Source organism: Podarcis pityusensis (genome assembly GCF_964106645.2).
Source record: "Podarcis pityusensis genome assembly, chromosome: 4".
In the NCBI taxonomy this organism is placed as follows: Eukaryota; Metazoa; Chordata; class Lepidosauria; order Squamata; family Lacertidae; genus Podarcis; species Podarcis pityusensis.
This window is the reverse complement of record NC_138027.1, coordinates 10,086,623-10,107,747: the sequence shown is the minus strand read 5'-3', so window position 1 is coordinate 10,107,747 and position 21,125 is coordinate 10,086,623. Positions and strand designations below refer to the sequence as shown.

General features: G+C 47.1%; 1 protein-coding gene and 1 long non-coding RNA gene across 2 annotated transcripts in view; one reads left to right on the top strand and one right to left on the bottom strand.

Moving 5' to 3' along the window:
* The window catches only part of LOC308475413, a 171,463-nt gene extending 158,949 nt beyond the window's left edge, over positions 1-12,514 (bottom strand). The window contains exon 1 of the long non-coding RNA XR_013985165.1: positions 12,208-12,514. This is a non-coding gene — a long non-coding RNA (uncharacterized lncRNA). The remainder of the gene's footprint in view (positions 1-12,207) is intronic.
* The window catches only part of INTS4 (integrator complex subunit 4), a 39,591-nt gene that overhangs the window by 16,532 nt on the left and 1,934 nt on the right, over positions 1-21,125 (top strand). Inside the window, exons 9-22 of the mRNA XM_081001859.1 lie at positions 1,687-1,758; positions 3,193-3,367; positions 3,602-3,807; positions 5,706-5,848; positions 6,940-7,055; positions 8,512-8,645; positions 10,595-10,752; positions 12,549-12,642; positions 14,816-14,896; positions 15,488-15,618; positions 16,553-16,612; positions 17,270-17,429; positions 18,687-18,830; positions 20,155-20,275. Of these exons, the coding sequence (XP_080857985.1) occupies positions 1,687-1,758; positions 3,193-3,367; positions 3,602-3,807; positions 5,706-5,848; positions 6,940-7,055; positions 8,512-8,645; positions 10,595-10,752; positions 12,549-12,642; positions 14,816-14,896; positions 15,488-15,618; positions 16,553-16,612; positions 17,270-17,429; positions 18,687-18,830; positions 20,155-20,275 (1,795 nt within the window). The remainder of the gene's footprint in view (positions 1-1,686; positions 1,759-3,192; positions 3,368-3,601; positions 3,808-5,705; positions 5,849-6,939; positions 7,056-8,511; positions 8,646-10,594; positions 10,753-12,548; positions 12,643-14,815; positions 14,897-15,487; positions 15,619-16,552; positions 16,613-17,269; positions 17,430-18,686; positions 18,831-20,154; positions 20,276-21,125) is intronic.

Genomic DNA, 21,125 nt, shown 5'->3' with positions numbered 1-21,125 from the left:
CTCAGGTTAAGAACTTTAACTCAGGATGAGAACAGAAATCACGCGCCAGCGACGTGGCAGCAGCGGGAGGCCCCATTAGCAAAAGTGGTACCTCAAGTTAAGAACGGACCTCTAGAATGAATTAAGTTCTTAACCCGAGGTACCACTGTAGTACAGTGGTACCTCGGGTTACAGACGCTTCAGGTTACAGATGCTTCAGGTTACAGACTCCGGTAACCCAGAAATAGTACCTCGGGTTAAGAACTTTGCTTCAGGATGAGAACAGAAATCGTGCTGTGGTGGCGCGCCGGCAGCGGGAGGCCCCATTAGCTAAAGTGGTGCTTCAGGTTAAGAACAGTTTCAGGTTAAGAACGGACTTCCAGAATGAATTAAGTTCTTAACCTGAGGTACCACTGTAGTAATCTTCCACGAATTTGTCTGAATGCCTTTAAGAGAATAAGGAGAGCCTGCAGGATCAGGCCTTCAGAGGCATACCGCCCCCCCAGTAATAGCAGCCATTGCCAACACGGTGCCCTCCACTTTTTGGACTACACCTCCCATCAGCCTGAGGCGGCAGCATGGCTGCATACGGCTGTTTTAAGGCTGTGCTGCCTGGGGCTGGTGGGAGTCTGAAACATCTGGAGGGCACCAGGTTGGGAAAGGCTGCTCTAGATTTAGCTTGGGCCGCCTCCTGTGAATGGATTGTTATAGCCTCTCCCTAAAACTCAGTTGGGTGGAGTCTGCATTGGCTACAACACTCCCCCACCCAAACCTGCCTTGATGAAGGAAAGAGGTCCTGATTCTGGTATAGCTTGAGTGGCAGTTTTTGGGTCATTTTGAGGGGTGGCTAATGCCAGGAAATATATTGGAGTAAAAAAGAAAAATTCAAAAAAGTGAAAAGAACATAGAGATGGGAAGCAGAGAATTCCCCTTCCCAAAACAATAACAACAATTTATTTCTTATACCCTGCCAGTATGACTGGGTTACCCCAGCCGCTCTGGGTGGCTTCCAACAAAATGCAGAGAGAAAGAAAAGAAGTATGAAACCTTAAAAGCTTTCCGAAACAAGGCTGCCAATCAAATGGCAACAGGGAATAAGAAAGTGGGGCTGTGTGTCATACGGTCTTTCCTCCGTGCCATGGCTAAAAAGTGAATCTGATTGCCAGTCGACTTGGGATGGGCAGGCAGAACAAAGCGGAACAGACGTGAAAAATTTCTTTGCCACGAGATGTGGTGACAGCCACTGGCTTGGAAGGTGACAAAACAGATTGGAGAAGGAGAAGGAGAGGTCATTTAACAGCCATTAGCCCGATAGCTACCGTATTTTTTGCACTATAAGACGCACCAGACCACAAGACGCACCTAGTTTTTGGAGGAGGAAAACAAGAAAAAAAAAATTCTGAATTTCAGGAGCCAGAGCAGCAAGAGGGATCGCTGCGCAGTGAAAGCAGCAATCCCTTTTAATGTTCTGGCTTCTGTGATAGATGCGCAGCCTGCATTCGCTCCATAAGACGCGCACACATTTCCCCTTTTTGGGAGGGGAAAAGTGAGTCTTATAGAGCAAAAAATACGATAAATAGACCCTCCTTTGTTCGGAAGCAGTGTATCTCTTATGCTGAGGACTAACAGCCAGGATTTTTATCTCACCTGTGCTTTGTTCAAAATCACCCTGTTGCTAACTTGCCTCTTTCCCCTCCTTTGTCCCAGGGCTCTATGCAGCAAGTTAGTTCTCACTTCTTAGAACAGACCCTGGACAAGAAGCTGATGTCAGACCTGAGGGTACAGAAACTTCTTTTATTTTATTTTTGATCCTTTCTGCTGTGCATCCCGTGTCCTAACCTTGGCATGCCGGAAAGTTGCACGACAGGTTCCTTCCTGATGGTCCTCGGATCCTTTTCTCTGTCTGCAGGAGATCAGAAGCTGGCTTTCTGGCAGGTTGAAGCCAGTGAAATTTGAGCCTCGGCTGCATTTGCTCAGTCTTTGTCAGCTTGCAGTAAATCTCCCCCAGGCCATTCTGGTTTCTTTGGTGAAGGGTTCCCCGCACATCTTAAGTCACAGCAATTTGGCATGCAGAAACTGAACGCTGAACTAATGGCTTTCGATATTTGCAGAACTTTGGCAGCTGTTTCAAATGAGCGTCACAAGAAGGCACTGAAGATTCTGGGTGCCTTGTGTGTTGCTCTTGCTTCTGCTGTGGAGTTGTGTTAATGGCCTTGGGTGTGCACTTTATGTTACCATTCATATAACCAACAACAACAAATTTAATTTTTTTGTTCCGTGCCCTCTGATTCGGTTGCCCCGGCCACTCTGGGCAGCTTCCAACAGAATATACAAAAGCACAACAGAACATCACACATTAAAAGCTTCCTGATAGCTTGGCATTTGAATGTGCTGGCTCTAGTTGGGCATCTAGACAGTTAATGCATATCATATATAATAATAATATAACAATAATAATTTATTATTTATACCCTGCCCATCTGGCTGGGTTTCCCCAGCCACTCTGGGCGACTTCCAACAGAACATTAAAAGCTTCCCTAAACAGCGAGTGGCGCTGTGGTCTAAACCACCGAGCCTCTTCGACTTGCTGATCAGAAGGTTGGCAGTTCAAATCCCCGCGACGGAGTGAGCTCCCATTGCTTTGTCCCAGCTCCTGCCAACCTAGCAGTTCGAAAACCTGCCAGTGCAAGTGGATAAATAGGTACCACTGTGGTGGGAAGGCAAATGGCATTTCCGTGCACTCTGGTTTCCGTCACTGTGTCCCGTTGTGCCAAAAGCGGTTTAGTCATGCTGGCCACATGAACCGGAAAGCTGTCAGCAGATAAACGCCGGCTCCCTCGGCCTGAAAGCAAGATGAGTGCTGCAACCCCATAGTCGCCTTTGACTGGATTTAACCGTCCAGGGGTCCTTTACCTTTACGTTATTGTCGAACGTAATCCATTCTGGAAGACCGTTCGCCTTCCAAAATATTCAACAACCGAGGTGCAAGGAGCTGGCTGCAAGTTCAGTTGAGAAAATTGAAAAACACGCAGCAAAAGCCGTTCGACTTCCAAGGTGCGTTCGAAAACGGAAGCGTTTACTTCTGGGTTTTCGGTGTTCGAAAACCAAAATGTTCGGCTTCTGAGGCACTCGAAAACCGAGGTACCGCTGTATAAGAAATTGTCTCTGCATACCATTTCCGGCATGTGACGTTTACGCTTTTTGCATCTGCAGCGGAAACGCACAGCCCACGAACGAGCCAAAGAGCTTTTCAGCTCCGGGGAGTTCTCAAGTGGCAGAAAATGGGGTGACGACGCTCCCAAAGAAGAAGTAGACACCGGAGCTGTGAACCTAATTGAGTCGGGTGCCTGTGGGGCGTTTGTCCACGGGCTGGAAGACGAGATGTACGGTGCGTGAAGGCTTTGCCGCTGATATCTCCCCTTAAAAAGATCCTTGCTGACTAAAACAGTTAGAAGTGTGTGTGTGTGGTGTGTGTGTGTGTGTGTGTGTGTGTGTGTGTGTATAGAGTCCTTAAAGAGGACCTGGTTTCTCTCTCTTCCCTCCCCAACCCCAGCAAAAATACATAGGGGCAGCCCACACCGGATGCTCTGACCTTTTCTTTCTCTCGCTCTGCATTTCTCAGAGGTCCGCATTGCTGCGGTCGAGGCCCTCTGCATGTTGGCCCAGTCCTCGCCCTCTTTTGCAGAGAAGTGCCTCGATTTCCTGGTTGACATGTTCAACGACGAGATCGAGGAGGTGAGGCTCCAGTCGATCCATACCATGAGGAAGATCTCCAACAACATCACTCTCCGGGAGGACCAGCTGGACACCGTCCTCGGGGTCTTGGAGGCAAGTGTTTCCCCTCCCTTACCGACAGAGCTTTATTTGGTCCGCTTTTCGAGTTGTTCTCAACCTAGCTGTGGGGTTTTTTCTCCCTCGGTTGCTCCGGGTTCATGTTCTTCCATCACTTGCTGATAGGGGCAGCTATCCTTTCCATAACTGTTGGAGGATTTGGGAGTGAGCCATGAGTGAGCCTTCATGATTCCCAGTGACGTAGAAAGCTGCAAATTAGCTTCCGGGCCCAATTCAAACGGTTGGTTTTGACCTATAAAGCCTGAAATGGCTCAGGGCCACAATAACTCAAGGACCTCCTCTCCCCATATAATCATCATTATCATCATCTGGGTGGCTTCCAACACAATATTAAAATACAATAACTAACCTATTAAACATTAAAAGCTTCCCTAAACAAGGCTGCCTTCAGATATCTTCTAAAAGTCTGGTAGTTGTTTTTCTCTTTGACATCTGGTGGGCGTTCCACAGGGTGGGTGCCACTACCGAGAAGCCCTCTGCCTGGTTCCCTGTAACTTGGCTTCTCGCAGGGAGGGAACCGCCAGAAGACCCTCAGCACTGGACCTCAGTGTCCGGGCTGGATGATGGGGGTGGAGACGCTCCTTCAGGTCTACTGCTGATGCCGTTTAGGGCTTTAAAGGTCAGCACCAACACTTTGAATTGTGCTCGGAAACATACTGGGAGCCAGCGTAGGTCTTTCAGGACCGGTGTTATATGGTTTTGGCAGCCGAACCACACTCTGCATTCATCATCTAAGGCCCTTCTTCATGTGCCTCCTCCGTGTGAGGTCCGGAGGGTTGCAATACAAGAACGGGCCTTTTCTGCGGCAGCTCCCTGTTTGTAGAATGCTTTCCCAGGGAGGTTCGCCTGGTGCCTTCATTATACTCCTTTAGGCGCCAGGCAAAACATTCCTCTTCAGCCAGGCCTTTGGCTGATTCATTGTTCACAGCCTTTTAAATGTGTTTTTTTTTTGGGGGGGGGGTGGAATTGTTTGATTTGGTTTTAATTATTGCTTGTGTTTTAATCTTTTGTTTTATTCTGTGAACTGCCCTGAGATCTTGAATGAAGGGCGGTATATAAAGTTAATAAACAAAATACAGTGGTACCTCTGGTTAAGAACTTAATTTGTTCTGGAGGTCTGTTCTTAAGCTGAAACTGTTCTTAACCTGAGGTACCACTTTAGCTAATGGGGCCTCCCGCTGCCGCGCGATTTCTGTTCTCATCCTGAAGCAAAGTTCTTAATCTGAGGTACTATTTCTGGGTTAGCAGAGTCTGTAACCTGAAGCGTCTGTAACCTGAAGTGTCTGTAACCCGAGGTAAAAAGGTAAAGGTAAAGGACCATTAGGTCCAGTCGTGACCGACTCTGGGGTTGCGGCGCTCTTCTCGCTTTATTGGCCGAGGGAGCCGGCGTACAGCTTCCGGGTCATGTGGCCAGCATGACTAAGCCGCTTCTGGCGAACCAGAGCAGCGCACGGAAACACCATTTACCTTCCCGCCGGAGCGGTACCTATTTATCTACTTGCACTTTGATGTGCTTTTGAACTGCTAGGTTGGCAGGAGCAGGGACCGAGCAACGGGAGCTCACCCCGTCACGGGGATTTGAACCGCCGACCTTCTGATCGGCAAGTCCTAGGCTCTGTGGTTTAACCCACAGCGCCACCTGCATCCGTAACCCGAGGTACCACTGTAATAAAAAACCAAATCAGGCTTCTGGTCCACCTGGGCTCAATACTGCCTGCCCAGACACGCAGTAGCTCTCCAGGGTTTTAGCACCTAAGATGCGGTCTTATACTCGCTCAAAGCAGCCCACCACTCTGGGTGTTATGCGTGGAACCCGCAAGCAAGTGCCCCCAAGACCACCTGTAATATTCTGAGCCTTTTCGTGCTGCTTTTAGGATTCTTCCCGAGACATCCGGGAGGCTCTCCACGAGCTGCTGTGTTGCACCAACGTCTCGACGAAAGAAGGCATCCATCTTGCCCTGGTGGAGCTCCTGAAAAACCTCACCAAGTATCCTACCGACAGGGATTCCATCTGGAAGTAAGTGCCGCTTCCTTAGACCAGTGAACTCCTCTTCTGGGGGCCACATTCATTCATTCATTCATTGAACTTGCTAGCCACTTTTTCTTTTTTCTTTACAAAAAGGAGCTCCAAGCAACTTAGAAAAAACAGCACATGTACGCAGGTCCTGCTCGTTATCCAAAAATTCACTTTTCCGAACACAAAGAATTATACCCAAAGCTCACTACATGCGCAACTGATTCAGATATCCAAACAGCTGGAGTTTGCCCACTTCCTTACTTGTTTGTGGTTTGAGTATAGATAATTCTGTTTGTTATTATTTATATGGCGGGTGTCCTGCTTTTGGTTTCCTCCCCATAAATGTTATATTAGACGATATATTGATCGCATGATCCCCCCTTTTTTTCTTCCCTTATGATAGTGTGTGTGTGTGTGTATCGCTCTAAATCACTTGGGCACTGTGGCGATCACACAGGGTCCCTGGACGCTTAACGGTCTATTGATCCCTGTGCCACCACTGTGCTCTCTTCCCTGCTGCCACCAACCCGATACTCTCTGGTAAAACACTGAGTCCAGACAGTTGTTAAAAGTGAACCAAAAAAACAAGTTTATTTTACAAACATTAACAAGTTTATGGTTTCTCAGATAATATTCCTGTCAGTATCTTAACTTTGGTTTCTTTACCGGCCTATACCTTCCTAATACCTTCTGACTGATTATCTCAACTGTTTGACTGACTCCTCTTAACCAATTCTCTCACTCTCTCACACCAGACTAGCCCAACCCACAGACTTATCTTCTCTCTCACTCCAGACTGTCTTCTCAACAACTCTAACTCCTCCCAAAAACCTCTGTGCTTAAACCTTATACACAGTTAACTCCTCCCCTTGGGTTCCCATTGCTTAGTCATTTTACACTTCGTTAACCCTTTCCTTATGAACCCGGTATGAGGTCACACACCTAGGAGGGCAAACGCCACAGGCACCTTCTGGTGACCAAGTGACTAGTAAGTTTCCTAAAAATTCTCAACCATCTTTGTGTTGGGGTTATTGTGAAAGGGAACCTCTGTATCTTTTAGATGTTCACCAGTTTGAATCTCTGTGTTATAGGTGCTTGAAGTTCCTGGGAGGCAGACATCCTACTTTGGTGCTTCCACTTGTTCCTGAACTTCTAGGGACCCATCCTTTCTTCGACACCCCAGAGCCTGACATGGATGACCCAGCTTGTATCCTCTTTTTTGCTACCCCCTCTCCTTCCCTCTGAATAATGCTTGGCTGACTAGACCACACCGAGCCGTTGTTAAAGAACCATGGTTGTCACTTTACTGACAAACCAGAACTGGAAACCGTGGGTTGAAATAGGCTTGTAAACTATGGTTTGTGCTATGTTTTGGTCTGATATCTTAAATTATAGTTTGGGATCTTGATTTTGGAGCACGGTATGGTTTGCTGCAAACAAGAAGCAGAAACAAGAAGCAGAAACTAACCATGGTTAGCCATGACATCAGAATTTGAATAATATTTTGATTGGGTTTTATAAACAAGGATAATAGGAATAATAAATGATACAAAAACGGACCAAGTATTCTCACATCCTTTGTATATCACAAACATAGCAGTAATATCTACAATGTACGGTTCACAGTTAGTGGTCAGCGTGTAAGATCTTGGCTCGTGACTTGATTTAAACAAAAAGGAGAAACAGGATGGAGCAGGCTTAACATTTAACATTGCAAAGCCAAACGCCTAATCAGGAACCTTGTGGTTGTGCTTATATTAAGTATGAGTGATATTTCATTATATCTGAATTGGAGAGCTTGCCCTTTCAACAGTTAAAAAGCTAAAGGGACCCCTGACCATTAGGTCCATTCGTGGCCAACTCTGGGGTTGTGGTGCTCATCTCGCTTTACTGGCCGAGGGAGCCGGCATACAGCTTCTGGGTCATGTGGCCAGCATGACTAAGCCGCTTCTGGTGAACCAGAGCAGCGCACGAAAATGCCGTTTACCTTCCCGCCGGAGCGGTACCTATTTATCTACTTGCACTTTGACGTGCTTTCGAACTGCTAGGTGAGCAGGAGCAGGGACCGAGCAACGGGAGCTCACCCCGTCGTGGGGATTCTTCGAACTGCCGACCTTTTGATCGGCAAAGTCCTAGGCTCTGTGGTTTAACCCACAGTGCCACCCGCGTCCCTTATTCAGCGTCGATCAAGACAAAGAAAACATGTCTGCTCTCCTTCATGTCTAAGAGCAGGAAGCACTAAGCAAAAACTATACACAAACGGAAGTTCCTAGTGAGCTGTGCTGGAATGTAAACAGACATGTGACATACAACAATCCACATATCTGTTCCTCTTAGGTGAAATGGAACATCAATATCCTAACCCTGGATTGGTGGCTCAGGGAAGTTTTTAATATGTAACGCTGTACTGTTTTTAACACTGATTGGGAGCCGCCCAGAGGGGCTGGGGAAACTCAGCCAGATGGGCGGGGTATAAATAATAAATTATTATTATTATATTATTATTATTATTATTATGGGCCCCTGCTGATCACCGCCCCATGCTCCGCAACCCTTGCTTCATTACCTGTGAACATTCTCTTTGCAGCTTCTCTCCAAAGTTCCCCCTTGTGCGTCCAGTTGCTTTGGAATCCTTCTTTTCCCTTAACCTGTGATGCAAACAGACATTGCGGTCTTGGTTCTCATTTTCAACGCTGCCAAATCGTGCCCAACCATGCTGGCGCTGTTTTCGGATCACACCTTTAGGCACTACGCTTACCTTCGGGACAGTCTCTCTCACCTTGTCCCTCCCTTGCGGGTAAGCTGGTCAGCGGTGTTAATGCGTCTCCTGTTCTTTTGTTTGTTTCTGTTCCGCTTTCGGAGAATTAACGCTCGTAGGAAGACAAAGCAGGCTGCCACTCCGGGTCCAGACAGCTACAATACGCTGTGTAGTAGTAGTAGTAGTAGTAGTAGTAGTAGTAGTAATAATAATAATAATAATAATAATAAACTTTATTTATACCCTGCCCTCCCCAGCCAAGGCTGGGCTCAGGGCGGCTAACAAGCAATAATAAAAATAAGTTGAATGAATACAACTTAAAAGCAAAATTAAAATACAACATTAAAATATTGAAACATTAAAATATTAAAATGTAGCCTCATCGCAGGAGGAGAAAGGAAAAGAAAAAAGAAAGAGGGGGAGGGAATCAAATTGGCTCCAGCCCAAAGGCCATGCGGAACAACTCTGTCTTACAGGCCCTGCGGAAAGAAATCAGATCCTGCAGGGCCCTGGTCTCATGAGGCAGAGCGTTCCATCAGGTCGGAGCCAGAGTTGAAAAGGCCCTCGCTCTTGTTGAAGCTAATCTAACTTCCTTAGGGCCCGGGACCACTAGGGTGTTGCTATTTATGGACCTTGAGGCTCTCCGTGGGGCATACTGGGAGAGGCGGTCCCGTAGGTACGAGGGTCCTAGTAGAACACCTTCCATTGCCTGATGCCCTTCAAATGTTTTGAACTACAACTCCCACCAGCAGCCATGCTTTGAGCTCGCGGTTAGGCCTTGCTCAGGGTTCATAGAGCATTGGCCACCCTGGAGAGACAGGGACTTTTGTGGGGAAGCAGGGACCTTCAGTCTCAGCAAGACCTATCGGAGATGAGTTGCTGTGCTCATTCGGCCTGACACTCCCAGGCAGGTCATGTTTTTGCTAATAAAAGGTTAGCTCCGACTGGCTCGGTATAGTTTGCTGCTGGCTCCCCTCCGACGCCACCGTGGGTGAATTGTAAGATTCATCTGTACAACTGTGAGATGGTAGAGTCCTGAGATGGGGAGTGAACTGTACCACTGGAGGCTGCAGTCATAGAGCAGCATTCAGCTGTGTTTTTCTCAGAGACCTGTTGAAGCGAATGAATGCGTTAGGTCTGTTGATTTCAGTGTGTCTGAGTAAAACGTAGCTGAATACCTAGTTTCTGGAGAGGGCTTTTGCTTTTCTGGTGAGTTTGGTAAGCGCACCGGGCTGCATCATCCTTCTGCCAGTGATTGGGTAGATAGATAGATAAACTTTATTTTAATGTTGTATTTTAATTTTGTTTTTAAGTATTTATTCAGCTTATTTTTATTATTGCTTGTTAGCCGCCCTGAGCCCTGCCTCGGCTGGGGAGGGCGGGGTATAAATAAAAATTATTATTATTATTATTATTATTCGCATTAGCCAACGGCCCTGGCAACATAAAACAAGCAATATATACAAATAAAAAGACAACAATGGGTAAAAACGGCATTCAAATGACCAAGATTATCATTCAGATAGTGGCGCTTAATCTCATTGCACTCTTGATAAACCTAGCAACCTTTGCTGTTGTCTGATCATTTTGATCTGATAAAAGAAAGAACCATGTGGCCTCAGATGGGTGGCCTGGGATGGTAAGTAAGAGTGGGGTAATGATCTCATTCCTCAGATCTTTATAAAGGGGACAGGACAGATTGGCCAGTGACTGGGTGCCATCCGCTTTCTATCGGCGAGCTTCCACATGTCATGGGCCTGCTTGAAGGCACTCGTTTTCATGGGTCTTCTGGTTCTTGCTCTGCAGCAGTCCTTTTGGAAAAACAACGGCATGTCTTGAAGGTGGTCTCCATCTCTGATTGCTCCCTGGGGAGCAGTCACTGAAATGCCATCACTGAAGATGGATAGCCAAAGTGCAGAGGGGAGACAGAAAATTCCAAAGTGGAACGTGATCTGCTGAACTTGGCTCCTCTTTCTCTCTTTGCTTAGTTGCCTGGGAAAAAGCTGGCGTCCTCACCTGTGTCTGCTGGCCTCGCCCCCCAAGAAGACCCTTCCCAGGAATTCCTGCAGCAGAGCCTCGAAAGAGTTTTCAACCTTCAGCACCTAGACCCACAGGGCACCCAGGAGCTGCTTGAATTCACAATTCGGTAATAGTTTCCGAAAATATAGGAGGTTGCGCTGACCCTTTGCAGATTTGAGGAGCCTTCAGCAATTCTGTGTGTGTGCTTTTCAGTTTCTGGGTTTCACTGGCTCCTTAAAATGTTGAACAGCGAACCTGTGCAGATATCCTTAGTTCTCTGGTATAACTCTTTTCTCTTTGCATTGCATAAATGTTAACTCTGGCGCAGGGCCTGAGAGCGGAATGAAACTTTGGCGGCAGGGAGCCCTCGATTCTGCTGGGTCATCGAGGGCTCTGTTTCCCCAACATGGGTTGTGGTATCTATTATTTATTCTACAGTGGTACCTCTGGTTGCGAACGGGATCTGTTCCGGAGGCCCGCTCGCAACGTGAAAAGAGCGCAACCCACGGTGGCGCGTCTGCGCACACGTGGGTTGCGATTCGCCATTTCTGCGCATGGTGTCATTTTGCACTTCTGTGCATGCGCGAGCGGCGAAACCCTGAAGTATCTTCCCGGTACTTCCGGGTCGCCACGGGACGTAACCTGAAAGAACGTAACATGAAGCAGACGTAACATGAGGTATAACTGTACAGTGGTACCTCAGGTTAAGTACTTAATTCATCCCGGAGGTCCGTTCTTAACCTGAAACTGTTCTTAACCTGAAGCACCACTTTAGCTAATGGGGCCTCCTGCTGCCGCTGCGCTGCCGGAGCACAATTTCTGTTCTCATCCTGAAGCAAAGTTCTTAACCTGAAGCACTATTTCTGGGTTAGCGGAGTCTGTAACCTGAAGCATATGTAACCTGAAGCGTATGTAACCTGAGGTACCACTGTATTTAAATTTATATCCTGCCCCTCCTCGCAACGGAGCCCAGGGCAGCAAACAGCAAGCAATAAAAGCATCAAAGCCTCTTAAAAACAGTCCCAATGCAGATACAGACCTGACGTCTTCAGACTCATTTATTTGGTTGTTGTGTTTATGGGATGCCTCGTCAAATAAATTCTCCGGGCGCAGCACGCAGATAGAAAGAATACAAGCTTGTAACGGTAAAACCATGCTGCAATAAAACCCACAGTGAGCTCAAGAGGCAGTTGCAGGTGCTCGTTTTAAATCCTTTTAAAAATTAAACAATATTATCCGGCTGCAAACAGGTACGTTTCAGAAGTAAGCAAAAACCACCGTGTTTGACAGCAGAACAGACTGCCACAAGAGGCGGTGGACTCTCCTTCCTTGGAGGTTTTTAAGCTGAGGTTGGGTGGCCATCTGTTGTGATGATCTAGTGGAGATTCCTGCATTAAAGGGGGTTGGGCTAGATGACCCTCGGGGTCCCAAGTCTACAATTCTGCAATGTTGGCCACGCCCTGTGACATCCTTGCAGCCCTTGTTGACTCGCTTTTTATTCTCCTCCATTTATTCCTGGGAGCCTATAAGCAAAAGAGATGTCGGAGGTCGTTAACTCACAAAAGCACTTTGTGTTAACTACTTTTAAGTACCGTATTTTTTGCTCTATAAGACTCACTTTTTCCCTCCTAAAAAGTAAGGGGAAATGTGTGTGCGTCTTATGGAGCGAATGCAGGCTGCGCAGCTATCCCAGAAGCCAGAACAGCAAGAGGGATTGCTGCTTTCACTGTGCACCGATCCTTCTCGCTGTTCTGGCTTCTGAGATTCAGAATATTTTTTTTCTTGTTTTCCTCCTCCAAAAACTAGATGCGTCTTGTGGTCTGGTGCGTCTTATAGAGCGAAAAATACGGTAAACAAAGCAGGCTCCTTGCCACCACCCCATTAAACCAATCATGTTTTTAACCCTCTTCCTCTTTGCTCTAGGGATCTTCAGAGGTTTGGAGAGCTCCAGTCCGACTTGGCTGGGGTGGCTGACTTCTCAGCCACTTACCTTCGATGCCAGCTGCTTCTTATTAAGGTAGGGCTTCCTCTGGGGCAACACCTGGTCCTCTTTCCTGAACTTTTCCAGTATGTTGTGGAGTGATGCCCGTGCCGCTTAAAAATCTAGCAGACAGCGAACAACACGCAGGCAGTTCAAAGCCAGTCAAACCCGATGTGTGTGTTTTCATGTGTTATTTCCTGCCCAAAGCGCAGAGACCCCCTGCTTTGCTCAGTGTGAAATTGCCAATTTGTACCTCCAAACAACAGCAGAGGAAGTCCGGGATATCACGGAAGATGTATTAGGTAAACAGAACTGGGATTCAGCACATTAGCTAGGAGCTGACTCTGCAGCCTTTGGAGCTATGGCAATTTGCTGGCTTTGCAGGGGGAAAAATTCTAGCTTCCTTCAGCACTCCCCAACCCCCAATGCTGTAAACTGGGTACACGATGTCTTAAGATGCAGAAATGGTTGGTAAGTGGATGGAGACTGCTTGGTGTGAGATGGTCAACATGCCCTCCAACATTCCATGATGCAAATAGGAACATCCTACTGCATAATAGGGGACGCGGGTGGCGCTGTGGGTTAAACCACAGAGCCTAGGGCTTGCCGATCAGAAGGACGGCGGTTCGAATCCCCGCGACGGGGTGAGCTCCCGTTGCTCGGTCCCTGCTCCTGCCAACCTAGCAGTTCGAAAGCACGTCGAAGTGCAAGTAGATAAATAGGTACCGCTGTGGCGGGAAGGTAAACGGTGTTTCTGTGCACTGTTCTGGTTCGCCAGAAGCGGCTCGGTCATGCTGGCCACATGACCTGGAAGCTGTACGCCGGCTCCCTCGGCCAATAAAGCGAGATGAGCGCCGCAACCCCAGAGTCGGCCACGACTGGACCTAATGGTCAGGGGTCCCTTTACCTTTACCTTACTACATAATAATGATATTTTATTTTATTTTTGTTTTATTCATTCATTCCCTGCCCATCTAACTGGGTTGCCCCAGCCACTCAGGGCATCTTCCAACATACATAAAAACCATTATAAGACATTAAGCATTTGAACATTTTAAAACTTCCCTATACAGGACTGCCTTCAGATGTTAGTTATATCTTTGGCTGGGGGGGGGGGGGGCAAGTCACGGGACTCCATACCTTCTAGCATTTCTACAGTGGAAATAGGGATGTCCTAAGGAAAAGTGGGACATTCCAGGATCAAATCAGAAACCAGGATGGCTCTTGTAAATTCAGGACTGTCCCTGGAAAATAGGGACACTTGGAGGGTCTGCCTCCAGCAGAAGCTGCTATAGCCAGTGAGTTGTTTGCAGCTGTTTAGTGTAGGTGAACTCTCTTCTGTTCAGTAAGCACGAGACAAGCCCCATGGGAAGCTAGAAGCTTACCAAGCTGTAAGCTGAGTTTTGGGCTTAGCTGAATGTCATTTTCTGTGTTTACTTCTTCGTTAAACCTTTAGACCATTCAGAGGATCACAGGGTGGGTGGCAAAAGATTTTAGAAGCAAGCATTTAACACGAAGTGGTCAGCGTTAAAATAAAATTTAATGAAACAGCGGCCAAGATTTATAGCCAGCAGCAGACGGAAGTTACCGTGCTCTAGATCAGGAGCAAGAACACCATTTTCCACCCCAAGGCCCACATCCCCTTAGTGACAACCTCTTTTTTTTGGGGGGGGGGGCATGTGCCAGTGTTGGGTAGAGACAGAGGCAAAAGTGGCTGGAACAATGAATATCCATTTTGCCTTTTGAGCAGTAGATTTTCTATGCACACTCTCACGCCCCTTGTCTATCCTTTCTCCGGGCAAGCAAGAAGCATTGTCAGAGCTCAAAGACATAGTCCAGCCAGGCAGAAACAGCTTGGGAGGATGCAAAGCAGGGCTAGGGAAGGGTCTGATAACCTGCAGGGGCCTCCATGTTCGGGGCAGTGTACCACTCAGTGCCACTTGCTGGACAAGCCAACCACGAGAGAGGGCTGCTGGCGTTCCCTTCTTGCTTGGGAGCTTCCTTCAGGCTCCTATGAGAAGCAACTTGCTCTCCCTTGAAAGGCCTTTTGACTTGATCCAGCAGGAGGATGCCCTTACAGCTTCCTCAGAAGGAAGGCGAAATTGCATCCTTTCCTCTGTTCGCCCTCCAGCCCAAAGAGCCCAGCTTAGGTTTCAACTCCTGGGTTGCACAGGCCATATCACAGTTAATTCCTGGACGTCTCTTTCAGGCTCTCCAGGAGAAACTGTGGAATGTCGCAGCCCCGCTGTACGTGAAGCAGAACGCCCTGGCAGCAACCGCTGCAAAACAGGTAAGGCAGGGTGGAAAAAACAAACACGCATTTCACAGAGGGAGAAATCGCTGAGCATTTGTAGGCTCCGTGTGTGTGTGTGTGTGTGTGTGTGTGTGTGTGTGTGTGGTTTTTTTTTACTTAATTATGTGCTGTTGGCTTGCAGATTCCAGGAAAGCGAGCGGCCCTGTAGAGAGCTACCTTTTAAAAAAATAAAAATAAAAATCTGATGCTTATACAGTGGTACCTCGGGTTAAGTACTTAATTCGTTCTGGAGGTCTGTACTTAACCTGTAAATGTTCTTAACCTGAAGCACCACTTTAGCTAATGGGGCCTCCTTCTGCCGCTGTGCTGCCGGAGCACGATTTCTGTTCTCATCCTGAGGCAAAGTTCTTAACCTGAAGTACTATTTCTGGGTTAGCGGGGTCTGTAACCTGAAGCGTATGTAATCTGAAGCGTATGTAACCCGAGGTACCACTGTAGTAGCACAGAAATGCTAGTATTTTTGCCTCAGTCTGCCTTGAACTAGTTCTGCAGATTCCCATCTGTCTGTGCCAGCACCCCGGTGGTAAATCTGTCCAGAATTGAGAAAAGTGCTGTTTCCTTGTCTAGATTATGGAAGAAACGTACAAGATGGAGTTCATGTACAGCGGCGTTGAACACAAGCAAGTGGTCATCATCCACCACATGCGGCTGCAGGCGAAAGCCTTGCAGCTGATAGTCACGGTGCGGACTACGAGAGGGTAAGGGAAATCTCTGAGCTTTGGGATGTTCTGGACTTGAACTGCAAGATTTAAATAGCTGGAGGCAAATGATGTGGTTGGCCGTGGAAGGTCCAGAAAATGTTGGATACTGAGCAGCTAGTGGGGTAAAATAGCAGTGATGTTGGGATTAGATCCTAGTGCAAAGGTAAAGGGACCTCTGACCGTTAGGTCCAGTCGTGGACAACTCTGGGGTTGCGGTGCTCATCTCGCTTTACTGGCCGAGGGAGGTGGCGTACAGCTTCCGGGTCATGTGGCCAGCATGACTAAGCCGCTTCTGGTGAACCAGAGCAGCGCAGGGAAATGCCGTTTACCTTCCCGCCGGAGCGGTACCTATTTATCTACTTGCACATTGATGTGCTTTCAAACCGCTAGGTTGGCAGGAGCAGGGACTGAGCAACGGGAGCTCACCCTGTCGCGGGGATTTGAACCGCCGACCTTCTGATCGGCAAGCCTTAGGCTCTGTGGTTTAATCCACAACGCCACCCGCGTCCCTAGCATGACTCAAATTCATGAAGAACTCTCTGATAGTAAGAGCTGTTCTAACAGTAGAACTGTAGATGCTTTAGTTGAGATGCCCTTCATTGCAAGGGGCAAGATGACCCTTGGAGCCCTTCCAAATCTACAATTCTATGATGGCATGATTCTAGGTTCTCTGCTATGCTATTTGAATGACATAGGGATGCGGGTGGCACTGTGGTCTAAACCACTGAGCCTCTTGGGCTTGCCAATCGGAAGGTCAGCAGTTCGAATACCTGCGACAGGGTGAGCTCCTGTTGCTCCGTCCCAGCTTCTGCCAACCTATTTATCTTTTTTTGTGTTTTTAATATTTTGTTGGAAGCTGCCCAGAGTGGCTGGGGCAACCCAATCAGATGGGCGGCATATAAATAATAAAATTTTTGTTGTTCATTTCCAGAGTGGAACCTCTCTTTGGAATGTGTGAGAAGTTTTTGCAGGAGGTGGACTCTTTTCAGAGGTATGTTTTCTTGTTTAGGGGACTCAGGCTCTACAGTGGTACCTCGAGTTAAGTACTTAATTCGTTCTGGAGGTCCGTTCTTAACCTGAAACTGTTCTTAACCTGAAGCACCACTTTAGCTAATGGGGCCTCCTGCTGCCGCTGCACTGCCGGAGCACCATTTCTGTTCTCATCCTGAAGCAAAGTTCTTAACTCGAGGTACTATTTCTGGGTTAGCGGAGTCTGTAACCTGAAGCGTATGTAACCTGAAGCGTATGTAACCCGAGGTACCACTGTATACCTAGGCTCTATCATGTCAGACTGCAGGTGGGAACTCAAAAGGACTCCGTGCTCCTCTATAAAAAATAGATTAAAAGCCCCCTTTCAGCTCCTTATTGGCAACTGCAGAGCCTTCATCCAAACAAGCATGGGTGCTTTTTTCCTCTAGCTGCGCAGCAAGCAATCAAAGGCCAACCTTTTCCACCATGGGTTCTTTCCAAGTTTTTACTTTGAAAGGCCCAGGCAAACCGTATCGGATTTTCTTGTGGGTGAGACTAAGGTTGCCCCAGATACGAGTCTAGGGATTCCTTGGGGAGGGTCCTCTCTGAGCAGAGGGTAGATCAGGATCTGCTTTGCCTTCGCTCCCAAACTTTCCCCCACACTCTCCCTTTTTCACAGATGTTTCATTGCGGAGCTCCCTCATATGCAAGACAGTTTTGTGGACAAACTCCTGGACCTGATGCCCAGACTAGTAACGTCAAAGCCTTCCGAAGTCGTCAAAATCCTACAGGCAACGTTGCGGCAGAGTTGCTTCCTTTGCCTTCCTCTCCCTGAGAAGGTGAGTATCTGGTTGGCAGCTGGGCAGCCAACTCTTAACAACTACTTGAAGTAATTTTAAAAGTAGCTGTTTAATGGTATTTGCATGTTTCTTATATGAATCACCATATAAGCGTACTTTATAAATTTATTCATAATGGATGCGATGGAATGACCCTTGGTTATGTACTTTCTGATGTACCTTATTTATTTTTATGACTGTTTTTTATGCTTGTAATTATATAAATCTTTTCATAGTGTAAGCTGCCTTGAGCATTGTTTTAGCTATGTATGATCATATGTATTCCTAATACAGTGGTACCTTGGTTCTCAAACTTAATCCATTCCGGAAGTCTGTTCCAAAACCAAAGCGTTCCAAAACCAAGGCGCACTTTCACATAGAAAGTAATGCAAAATGGATTAATCCGTTCCAGGCTTTTAAAAACAACCTGTAAAACAGCAATTTAACATGGATTTTACTATCTAATGAGACCATTGATCCATAAAATGAAAGCAATAAACAATGTGCTGCGGTCACACAGTCAGTCAATCAGTAGCTGAACTGGGTTCCACGCAGTCACAAAAACAAAACTGCAAAATAAATAGCAAAAACAGCCAGACCTCAGTGTGACACTCAAAACGGAAGTGTGGCACTCAAAACAGAGCATGTTCGGCTTCCGAAAAAAGTTCACAAACCGGAACACTTACTTCCGGGTATGCAGTGTTTGGGTTCCAAGTTGTTTGAGTACCAAGGCGTTTGAGAACCAAGGTACCACTGTAAGCCAAAATATGAAAGGGGGGGGGGTGCCTGTGCAGAACGGTTCTTTCCTCCTCCCTTCTCAACTGAGCAATCAAACTAGGAAGGTTCTAACCATGGTTTCCTACTTCATCCAAACCAGGAAACCATGGTTCCCAGCTACAAAACAAAGCAGGATATTAAGATGTGCTTTGAAGTTGCAGAGACTATCGTTTATGGAGGAAGGCTTGCTCATATCTCAGTATACTAAGCGGTGATAATGATCATTTGAACTACATTGTACTACATTTCTAGAGTCCGTTGAAGAAGTTGGAATCGTTTAGGGTCCTGGGATCCTGCAGCTGTTTTGCTTTGGCCAACCGCATGCACACTGCAGCTCCTCCGTTGCCGCCTCTGTAAATTGACAAACTGCTGAATACATTTTTCCAAGCCCAAATAAAAAAGCGGAGGGGGTAACAAACAGGAATTTTGAGAGGTATGTGTGGCAGTGTGTGTGTGTGATTTGGCATCTTCCTTCTGCAGATCCACCGAGCGACCGCCACCATCATTGAGCCGGCAGGAGAATCGGACAACCCCTTGCGCTTCACGTCGGGATTAGTGGTTGCGCTCGACATTGATGCAACTCTGGAACATGTGCAGGATCCTCAAGGCACTGTTAAAGTTCAGGTAAGGGGAATAAAAGCATTAAGGATCGCCCTGGAACCAGCTTTTATCAATCTGGGTGCCCTCCAGCTGTTTGGGACTCCAACTCCCATCAGCCCCAGCCATCATGGCCTTTGGTCAGGGATGATGGGAACTGTAGTCCGAAACATCTGGAAAGCGGCAGATTGGGGAAGGCTGCCTTAGTCCTATGCCTGCGCGTGGAGTATGATGAAGTAGAGACTGAAGCAGCGCCACGCTTTTAGGTGGGTGGGAATAGGAGAAAAAACGGCTTCTGTCTGCAATTCAAGGCAAACCTGTTTAATTCGCTTTTTCTGAAACAATAAAGGGACTGAAACATTTGTACTTCTCCAGATTTTGCAGTGCAGTTCCGCAGCCAAGTAACGTGTACTGGGATAAAGCGTGCCTTAAAAATTCAAATGCTAGTGAAAAATAACACATGCAAATTCAGTATAATGGAGAAAGCAATAATAATAATAATAATAATAATAATTTATTATTATTTATACCCCGTCCATCTGGCTGGGTTTCCCCAGCCACTCTGGGCGGCTTCCAACAGAATATTAAAATACAATAAACTATTAAACATTAAAAGCTTCCCTAAACAAGGCTGCCTTCAGATGTCTTCTAAAAGTCTGGTAGTTGTTTTTCTCTTTGACATCTGGTGGGAGGGTGTTCCACAGGGCAGGCGCCACCACCGAGAAGGCCCTCTGCCTGGTTCCCTGTAACTTGGCTTCTTGCAGGGAGGGGACCGCCAGAAGGCCCTCAGCGCTAGACCTCAGTGTCCGGGCAGAACGATGGGGGTGGAGATGCTCCTTCAGGTATACAGCTTTGCAAAAATGTTGGGCAAAACTGCACACAGAAATGTGTCCATTAGCAGAAATGCACACTGAAATGCTGTTTGATTTTCACGAGGACTTTAAAAACAATAATTGCAAACTGATGTAGAAATGTGGAGGAGTGTACTTAAGACGGGAAAAACAAGGAAACGAGAGAAACCAAAATGGACAGATTTGCCCATCGCTATATGTGTGTGTCGGGTGTGTGTTTGGGGAGAGGGGTCTTCTCGCTTCAGCAACTCTCTTTTGCACATTGTTCTCTGCAAAGAAAACCCAATGCAAAAACTCCAGGGAGCCACAAAGAAACTCATGATGCATTGTTGAAGGAAAAGTCCCTGACCTTGGGGAGACTGGGCTGAAACTGTGCCGTCATCCCCCTTTCAGTGTGCACACAATTATGCCCTACATAATGCGAGTAACGTTTGCATGGGGTTTCCGTGTTCCTGACTCCCTGTGTCTCAGCATTGACAAATCCCTCTCTTCCCTTCTAGGTTGTATACCCTGACGGGCAGGCACAGCTCATCCATCCTAAACCGGCAGACTTTCGAAACCCCGCTCCTGGAAGGCACCGGTTAATTACTCAGGTTTACCTCTCTCACACTGCCTGGACAGGTAAGGAGGATGCTGGATCCAGTGGATCTTTGGTTCTGCACGGGGAAGTCTTTACGGTGCAAGTTTCGCTTGAGCACTTCCAGAACCTTAAAGGTTCTGTGGCTTCTTTCTACTGCTGGCATCGGGCGGAAACTAATGCAGCAAGTCGCCAGAAAAAGCACATGATATGTGATTGGTTGAATAAACCGCCCGTCTCCTAGAAAATGCCCTGCATTCAGTGCTAGAGAAAGATTTCAATGTGGTTCAAGCTATATTTTATATAGGACAATAGACAATTGCTTGTTAAAAAACAAACCAGACTAGGATAATTTAAAGTTTGTGAGGCAGTACAGTAGTACCTCTGGTTGCGAACGGGATGCGTTCCGGAGGCCCATTTGTAACATGAGCAGAATGCAATGCGCGTCTGCAGGTCGCGATTCACCGCTTCTGCGCATGACGTCATTTTGTGCATCTGCGCATGTGCAAGCGGCGAAACCCGGAAGTAACCCTTTCCGGTACTTCTGGGTTGCTGTGGGAAGTAACCTGAAAACGTGCAACCTGAAGCAAACGTAACGTGAGGTATGACTGTACTTCATGTATGGAGAAGCTACAGTCTTTCAGATATTATTGCACTCCCAGTTCCCAGCAGCCTCAGAGAGCATGGCATAAACAGGGATGATGGGAGGTGGACAACACAACAACAATCACAACAACAATTTATACCCTGCCCATCTGGCTGGGTTTCCCCAGCCACTCTGGGTGGCTCCCAATAGAATATTAAAAACATGCTAAAAGATCAAATAGGAAAAACTTCCCTGAACAGGGCTGCCTTCAGATGCCTTCTAAAAGTCAGGTAGTTGTTTATTTCCTT